At 31.0% G+C, this 9218-nt stretch overlaps 2 protein-coding genes across 13 annotated transcripts; one reads left to right on the top strand and one right to left on the bottom strand.

The window, feature by feature from the left end:
* The first annotated feature begins 1587 nt into the window (after window positions 1–1587).
* LOC107954284 (L10-interacting MYB domain-containing protein-like) lies at window positions 1588–9217 on the top strand. 4 transcript variants are annotated; one of them, XR_005915718.1, is made up of 6 exons: window positions 1588–1803; window positions 1912–2017; window positions 4039–4398; window positions 4500–4671; window positions 7939–8261; window positions 8368–9150. XR_005915718.1 is itself a non-coding variant. In XM_041096621.1 (4 exons), exons 3-4 carry the CDS (start codon window positions 7914–7916, stop codon window positions 9044–9046), a joined length of 939 nt encoding a protein of 312 aa, XP_040952555.1. In that variant the 5' UTR covers window positions 4284–4398; window positions 4500–4671; the 3' UTR covers window positions 9047–9217. The 4 variants fall into 4 exon arrangements, 2 of the variants coding, with proteins under 2 accessions (XP_040952555.1, XP_040952556.1); XR_005915717.1 differs by having other exon boundaries at window positions 7914–8261; XM_041096621.1 differs by lacking the exons at window positions 1588–1803; window positions 1912–2017 and having other exon boundaries at window positions 4284–4398; window positions 7914–8261; window positions 8456–9217.
* On the bottom strand, window positions 3904–7240 carry LOC107954282 (pentatricopeptide repeat-containing protein At2g17140). Of its 9 annotated transcripts, none has more exons than XR_001699474.2 (3): window positions 7056–7240; window positions 6331–6377; window positions 3904–4329 (listed from the first exon to the last, which is right to left on the bottom strand). XR_001699474.2 is itself a non-coding variant. In XM_041096625.1 (3 exons), the coding sequence occupies exons 1-3, from the start codon at window positions 6861–6863 to the stop codon at window positions 4282–4284; spliced, it is 444 nt and encodes a 147-aa protein (XP_040952559.1). In that variant the 5' UTR covers window positions 6864–6966; the 3' UTR covers window positions 3904–4281. The 9 variants fall into 9 exon arrangements, 8 of the variants coding, with proteins under 8 accessions (XP_040952559.1, XP_040952560.1, XP_016745286.1 ...); XM_041096625.1 differs by lacking the exon at window positions 7056–7240 and adding an exon at window positions 6525–6966 and having other exon boundaries at window positions 3904–4339; XM_041096626.1 differs by lacking the exon at window positions 7056–7240 and adding an exon at window positions 6525–6966.
* Window position 9218: the final 1 nt, after the last annotated feature.

Below are 9218 nucleotides of genomic sequence, written 5' to 3'. Positions count from 1 at the left end.
CATGAACCATATCACTTATATGAATACTAGATACAGTCATATTAGGATCCTTCCATCTTCTCAAAAGCATGTGTCTTTGTTGTCTCCTAGATATATCCTAGCAAATATTTTGCAGTAAAAAGTTTAGACCTAGGGCGAAAGATTTCCAAACATAAGATGTTGGGTGCCTTTTAATTGTACTATGCCAAACCCTTTTCTAATTCTCTATTTAGTATGAAAAATCTCCACCTATAAGGCATTGGCATTAGTTAACAAACTAAAGCCAATTTTTAGAAGGAAGGTTTTATTATGCTCTTCAAGTTTCCTTATCCTTATTCTACTACTTACAATTTGTTAACAACAACAAGACCAATTTACCAAGAACATGTCAATTGGGTGTCTAACGATAGCACAAATTTCATGTGCCTTAACTTGTTATATACTTCATGTAGCCATTTGTTGAACAAGGGAAGTTAGTTGAGATATTTGATTTCTTACCTCATTGTCCCCTTTCAAAGAGTCATATCTAAATTCAAACTATTGTCAATTGGAAACCATGATAGAAATAAACACTCTAGCCTCTCGAGAAGTTTTGTCGACAATAGCATATTCATTTGCTACATCAATCATTTTTCTCTCCATAGGAAAAAGTCCTTTGCAAAAGTACTTCATAAGAAATTGTTATGAAATTCTATGATAAGGTAAAACTACCACAAAGTTGTTTGAATATTTCCCAATACTCATGAAGAGAATCCATGTCCTTTTGTTTTATGGCATAAATTTCGTTCCTATTAAAGGTAGCATGAGAAGAAGGGAAAATTTTATCAAGGAATAATCTTGCTATATCTACGAATGTGGTTATAGATCTTGCGGAAAATAAAAGAACTAATTCATTACTTTTATTAGCAAGTGAAAAAAAGGAATGCTCACAATTTAATTTGGCCTCATTAAAACACCCCAAAATTTTTGTACTGTAATTGGTATTATTCCAAGTTCAAATACAATAAAATATGAGAAAATTCTAAAGTGAATGTATTAAACGAAGTTTTAAAGGATCAATTACTTTTTTGGAGAAGAAAATTTGTAAACTAAGCGAGGATTGGAATATTGAGAAAAAAAAACAAAATTGGAAAAGTTAGATTAATGCAAGGACTAAAGTTAGTTAGACCAAATAGAGAAATATAAGTTATTAATAATTATTTTGCATGAGAATGACAACAAATATGAATAATATCAAGTGAGTCTCAGTTGGACTAAATTGAATGAAAGTGAAAATTATAAGGACCAAATGTAATTTTTCCTTTTTATCAAAAAAGGGCTCAAATGAATTTTTTTACATCAATAATTGATAACTATGGATGATAAGTACAAATTATGGAAATTTTGATGTGTTAAGTCCAATGAACGGGAATGAAGAAAAGTAATAAGTGATAAGGGGCTAATATGTAATTTTCCACAAAAAGGGACACATAATCATGGTTTGGATATTACAGTGATGAGATAATACATTGTTGGGGTTAATCTTAGTGATTGGATCAAGATAGAAACCAAAAATTAAATGTGGACCACACTTCTTGTTGAAAGAGAGCATTCTTTTGCTCTTCCTTCCTCGCTCTTTGTTATCCACAATGAGATGGAAGAGAGAGCTTCTCTCGTTTGTTTCCTTTTCATTTTTCTTCGAATCCAAGCTTAAATCTCACTCAAATCTTTGAATTCTCACTAAAAACAAGTACAAAATCCTTTTCTAAACTTGATTTCTCCATCAAATTCATTCTTTCAAATAAGGGGTTTTTTTATGGCTAATGAGAGAAACCTTCAATCAAAGTAAGAAATCATGTTTTCTTCATCTCCGACTTGCTTATTTGAGATATTTAGTAAGAAAAAGTTGTTTGAGAATGTGTATTGATATTTTGTTTCTATTTTTGTATCAAGAAAAGAGAAATTTGGTGGATAAAAAGGTTGTAGGCAAATGATTAATGGATTCAAGTTCTAAGAAAGGGTAGCGAAGCTTGATTGTAAGCCTTAGTGCATCCAAGAGGTAAATATCCTTCGACTTTCTAACTTTTCCTTTATTATTATTATGATTAATGAAGGTAATAAACAGTTAAAGTAAAATATGTGTTGAAAGATTGAAACCATGGGTTAAGTGTAGAAAAATGGATAGTTAATTTGATTTTTTATTATCAATAAAACTTGACTTAAGTTAAGTGGAAACGAGTTAACGAAATGGTATGAGAATTTTTAAGCCCATGGTATAAAGTGAAAATTTGGCGATATAAGATCAAAGTGATTAAATGTCATGAAAGAGTAAATATAATGAAATTGAAACCATAAAACTATTATTGGTAAAAATAGAAAGCGAAGAAATGGAAAAGAGAAATATGTTGCATGAAAGTCTAATTTGAATATTGAACATTAAGTATAATATGTGAATGTTAAATATGCAAGTGATCAAAGAGAATTGGTGAAATGATGGTTATAAAGCCTTGATGAAAGACAATACTATAAATGAATCAAGGCTTTTAAAATTTTAAATTTGAATTTATTTGTCTGGATAAATCTATAGGAGAATTTAAAATTTTGTGAGTAACGGGATTTTAGTAGCTCAATATCCTTTTTAAAATTTCTCTTAAAAAGGTTATTTTTTAAAATTTCTCGCAATTTTATTTCATTTAATATGCATGATCCTGCTATAAAATAAAAAAACTTAAACCTTCAAAATTTATTTTTATTTAATCCTATATATATTTTTAAAAATTTTAAATTATTAAAAATATTTATAAATTTTTACAAATATAATGATATTCATATTGAATATTTTATATTATTTATTTTCAATAAAATTATCCATCTTTTATAATTATTTTTAAATTTATAAAATTCCAATAACCTAATTTTTTTCCTCAAACAATTACAATGCTAACATTTTGAAAATAATTTTCAAAATTTTAAATTTTTTAATGCTTATATTTTGCTAATTAACTTTTTTACCCAATTCTGCATCTCGGCGGATAGCTTGGAGAGAACCAGAGCTATGGTTTGGTTCACTTTTTATTAGTTTGGACGTGAATTGGGACATCCAACAGATGAATACGAAGTCAATTTGTATCCCTTACTTGTGAATGAACCAATGAATAATAATTTTGATAATATGATAGAAGTTTTAAAAAATTCAAAGAAAATAATAGGTAAGAAATACAATTCATATAATCTTTTCTCCCCACTCCTTTACCCTTAGCCTTCCACTTTTTGTGCCATATCTGCTTTAGCCTTCAGCCATGGTTGCTACTTGTTTTGTTGCCAAATCTGCTTCTTCCACCGTCCCTACTACCACCGACCATCGAGGTGATATATTGTTCTCTTCTTTTTTAGCTCAATATTTAGGTTTTGGATTTTCGGTTGAGTTATTATTTGTTAATAATATTAATATTATATGTTTCTTTTCTTAGTAAACGAGCCTGATTAGTGATTAGATAGGTTAAAACTAGTGTTTAAGTTATGGTGATGATTGAATCGGATATTAAAGAAGGGAGAAAAGAGTCATAGTGAAAGAGACCTTTCTTTAGTCAAAACTAAGGGTTCATATATACTTAGGTATAATCCAAAGCTGCTATGTGTCACCTTCCATAGGCAAGTAGAGGGCAAGTGGGCAAATGGTCAAGTGGTTTGTTGTCATAAATCTAGATAAGATGACGATGTGACTTTTTTTAGTCACTTCGAATGGGACGTAATTGTTGAGACTAAAAGTAATAGTTAATAAATAGGATCCTTATGTGCTCATGTGGTTATTAAGTCAAATAGTGTCTCCAAAAAGTAAGTGAGGATCTTATGAAATAGATAAGATGTTTCTCTTTAAAAAGTGCTTTCGAAGGATGGAAATATGTTAATATTAAATAGAGAAGTCATTCAATTTTATAAATAAAATTATAAAAATAATTCATATTTCATAAAATGTAATAAAATAATATATTACATATGACATTATTTTACCTCTTTGTATAGTTAAAAGAAAAGAAATCATGTTTAATTACGTTCTCAAACATATAAGCTTGTTTCCAGTTTGCAGTCAGAGGGGAAGGCCATTTTGGTAATATTGGATAATACAATTGACAAAAAATTGTTTCGACGCCTGAAAGATTCGAATTCTCGCGGGGAAGACCCATGTACTTAGCAGGAACACGCCTTAACCACTCGGCCAAAGCATCTTCCGATGTTACCATGAACGCTATTAATCTAAGGCTTCTTTTGGTTTGGCTTTGCATGGCAGTGAGGTGCAGTTGGGGGGAAAATATGGTACCAACCTCACTGGTCAGCCCTTTGGTTTAGCATGCCAGTCCAGTGAGAAGCAACCTGCACCACGCTGGTCAGCCCAAAATCAACTAGAGATGAAAGCAACAATTGAAATTAACTAAGATATTGGTATTTTTAACAGACAAAAATACCATTACTTTTATTTATTATTTTACCATTTTATCCTTGAAAGTTAAACTAATTTCTTTCCCATTCTTATTTTTCTTCAGATTTGGCAGCCAAATTCTGCTGAAAACCTCATCCGCTCTTCAACTCCTGCTTTCCCACTCTCCTCCTTTCCCATTTCTCCCGGAAAAAACACACCAACAACAACAAGCAAACTCAAAGAAAATCTATTTTTTGACTCATCCTATCAATCTTGTTCTCAACTTTGATCACTTGGTAAGTCAAAACCCTTCTTTTTCCACTCTATATATGTGTTTGAATTGTATCAAAGTAGTGTCTGTTTTTCCTTCTCATCTTGTTCTTAGCTAAGAAAATAATAACTATCTGGGTTCATTTGTTTGTGCGTGAGGGTACTAGAAATTGTATGTAAACTCTTTGTGACCACATATAGACCAATCTTGAATAACTACTTCGCTACTCCAAAATCACTTGCCTTGCAGAAAGCTTCTATTAACATCCTGAAGGTAGAAATATTAGGATTTATACCCATTTCCAGCATGTCATCCAAGATAGAAGTAGTGTCCTGGATTTTCCCATTTTTGCAAAGATTGAATAATGTTATTGTATATGCAAACATTAGGAATAATTCTTCTTTCTCTCACCTCATCGACAAGTCCATAAATTTTAAATATTTTATTTTTACTTCCTAAGCCAAGTATCAGTGAATTATAAGTCTGTACGCTCTTATTACATCATTTTTCTCCATGTCCTTGAGAACTCGAAATGCAGATGAAATCTTTCCTTCTTTACGGAAAATATGGATGAAAGTATCAAAAATAACCGCATTGGGTTGCAAGTTTTTACCCATCATCTCTCTGAATTTCTTTTTAGCTTCATATATCTTTCCTGCTTTGCATAGAGCACTAATTATGATAGAATATGTAACTATCAGGAATACATCTCATGCTACGACTAACATCACCAACTAGGCCAATAAATGAGTTCCCAAGGTTACCTAGAGCAGCACTTCCATGTGTCCACATCTCATGTGCAATTTCCATAGCTTTGTCCAATTTCCCACTTTTACACAAACCATCAATTACAATATTGCAGGTCACAGTATCCACACCATAGCCTTTTTCGTTCATCTTTTGCAATAACTTTTCTGCCTCCAATATTTTACCCTCTTTCCATAGGCTATGCAGCAAAATATTACAAGTATAAGTATTAGGGACACAACCATTTCTCATCATCTCATTTAGAATAGCATTTGCTTCAAATAACTTCCCTTTACGACAGTAGCCGTGCAGTAAAGTGCTATAAGTTACTGTATCAGGGGAAAGACCACTCCTTACAATAAAACCCATCACCATTATCACATCAGAAAGCATTCCATTCTTGCATAGACCATCCATCACAATGTTATACGAGTAAATATTAGGTTCTACACCTTTATCTACCATATCTTTAAGTACCAACTGAGCCTCTACTAACTTTGCATTTCTTAGCAACCCTAACAACCAAATATTATAACAATATAAATTCCTCAAATCACCATTTTTCTCCATGGACTCAACCAAGGCCTTTGCTTCCACATCCCTTGCTCATTTTTTTATATTCTTGATAAGTGTTTAAAAAATAAAAGCTCAAATCAAAAGGCAACTACTCCATCTATCTAGTTATTGAATTGAACAAATATATCCAAAGTAGATGAGAGAAGGGATGAAAACTATATGTAGAGTTTTAAGAAACATATATAATACAAAAATAAACCTTTCCTGCAATAAAACAGTTAAAAAGGAGTCCAGTACTGAAACCTAAGTTCCTTACATTCATCATAATCAACAACTAGGCTTTCAACTGTTTATAAACCGTATATAAATATATATATATGTCTATACTTGCATGGCTTATAAGATATATATATATGCTTACCAAAGATAAAGTTGGTAGAACATTAGAGGCTGCTGCTTGCATGTTAGCTGCACCAAAAAGTAAAATAAATAATAAGCAAAGAAAGAAATATGTATGCACAATAATGTGAGAATATTAATTATGATAATGGAAAATGAGCAAGTGACTGTTTAATCCTTCAAAGTTTATAGGGTTTAATTATGAACATCCCTTACACCATCCTCTCTAATTCTTTCCACCAATTTTTCAACATCACCAGTTTTACCTTCCTTATAAAAACTTGAAATCAATGTATTATACACAACTCTGTTAGGCAAAATCCCTGAACTTCTCATCTCATCCAAAAGCTCCAACCCTTTATTAGCAAGGCCAAACCTACAATACCCACGAACCAAAATCCCAAAACTAAACTCATTCGACAAGCAACCTTTCTCAGGCATTTTATCAAACAACTCTCGGGCATCCTCCAAACAACACCTAAAATCCTTTATACTAAATTCTTTCAGCACTACAATCCTGAAAAATGAATGCGTTTCATCATCAACAGTATGCATCCAAATCCTTCCACCGACCAAAACTCAATTCAATTGCCCAGGTTGACACTCAAAAGCCAAAACTACTAAAAGCCTCCTCTCCCCTTTCCACCGTATTATTAGTTTATTACCTAAAATGTACATTAGTAGGGAACAATGAATAATTATGAATAATACATGGTTACCAACAGAATTTAGAAGAATTTAACCTACTGTTTGTAAAAGGAAAGAAAGGCCCCTGCATTAAATGTTTGGTAAAGCTCAATTAATTCAGTCCAAAACTAATGGGAACTTTAAAGACATACTATTATAAATATAAGTATAATAATAAATATTAAAATAAAAAATAGCATTCATGTTATTTTCTAATTAGTAAATAATATTAGGATGCTTCTTTTCGGGTGTTTGGATGATACATTATAAATATTTTATATTTAAAATTTATTTAATTGATATTCATATACGAATTTAAAAAAATTATCCCTGCTACCTCATTTTAAAATGCAAAAGAAGTCATTTGGGTAAACCACAAACATTAATAATAGATGTATTAATGATTTTGTGAATGTTATCCAACTCTCCTCTTAATGATGAAATATAACTTAACTATTATTCATTATATTTGATTTCTTCTATCTCACTTTTCTTTTATAAATAGAAAAAGCTCTTCTATTTTAATTTTTCATAACTTAATCTTGAAAATTATTTGAATAATATTTTTAAACCTTATTGTAAAATTACTTACTTAAAAATCAGTACTTTAAAGCAAAAATTAACAATTCAAATGCATGTATTTATTATGAATTAGATGAATTTTTGATAAAGTTGAAGATGAGATTATTGTAACATTAATATTTAAAAAAGTAGTTTTGATGAAGAAGAGGTAGTAAGGCCACATATACTAATTATTATTTAGGATCTTTGAGAATTTTTTCTTTAGTGTTCATATTATGGCTTTCATCCATTCGTGATGTGTTATTCTTATTTTTTTATGAAACTATATTATTATATCTAATTATATATTTATGGTTTTATGTCGGTTGACATTTTAAATCAAAATAATAATAATAGATGGTAAAGACACGAAATTTTGTAGAGGGAGATAGTACCTTAGCAACAAAAGTTGTTTGGGATGATGAGCTGACGTTGATATTTTGTGAGCTTTGCGTGAATGAAGTCAATGCTGGTAATAGACCGACAACTCATCTAAACTCAAAAGGATGGGAAAATGTTGTTGCTCTTTTTCAAGCAAAAACACAAAAAATTTATAGAAAACCTCAATTGAAAAATAAGTGGGATACATTAAAAAAGGAATGGAGGTTATGGAGGGAGTTGCTTAAGGAATCTACAGGTATTGGATGGTGTCCATCTAAAAAGACGGTCGATGCTACCGAAGAATGGTGGGATGCAAAAATACAGGTTAGTGTTAACTTTATCATTATTTTAATGCATAAAGCTTATTGAAATTAATAATTTACAATTATAAAAATCTTAGTATAACATTTAAATTTAACATGTTATGTAGGAAAATCCTAATTTTAAAGGATTTAAGAAGAAAGGAATTGAACCATGATTGAATGAGTTAATGTGGCAAATGTTTGGTGGCATTGTAGCCACTGGAGAGAACGCATGGGCACCTTCGTCTGGTGTTCTTCCAAGTGGGGTTCCTATGGGAGATGATGCACCTAATGAAGGATTTGGTGATTCAGATAAACATAGCAACGAGAATGAAGGTATTCCTCCTGATGAGGTACCATCAAAACTTTCTCATGAAATCCCTAATCGAAGAAAGCAAACACTTGGGGCTATACACGGTAAAGGAAAAAAAATCAAGTTCAAGTAGAAAATCATCAAGAAATACATTAACTACTCAGATTGAGAAATTGTGTGAGAGGATGGCTATTCCAAGGAAGTCAGTGAATGAAATTATTTTTCCTCACTCTCAATATACTATTTCAAATGCAATGGATGCTTTGCGTGCTTTGGGAGATGAAATTCCAAAAAAAGATGAACTGTACTATTTTGCCACCAAAATGTTCCAAATACCGGTGAAACGAGAAGTGTTTTTGAACTTAGATCCAGATGATAGGGTTTGGTGGCTTCGATGTGAGTATGCTGAACAAAATCCAATTGCATCATTTTCATCCTTGGTAGCAACATCCTCATTTCCCTTCCAACCATACCATCAACCACCTCTACCATAAGCTCCTTAGAATTATTATTGTAATATAACTATACTACTTTTTTATATGTAAAACTAATGTATGATACTTTTTATGTTTGGTATTTTTATGCTATGCTTTTAATCAAGTTTCTGTGTTGTATAGAATGTCACGAAATATTAATTTATTTTCATTTGATTACTTTTTCAGGTTA

The sequence above is a fragment of the Gossypium hirsutum genome, chromosome D07 (assembly GCF_007990345.1).
Source record: "Gossypium hirsutum isolate 1008001.06 chromosome D07, Gossypium_hirsutum_v2.1, whole genome shotgun sequence".
NCBI classification, from domain to species: domain Eukaryota; kingdom Viridiplantae; phylum Streptophyta; class Magnoliopsida; order Malvales; family Malvaceae; genus Gossypium; species Gossypium hirsutum.
Note: the sequence above shows the minus strand (reverse complement) of the source record. Positions and strands in the feature narration are given on the sequence as shown.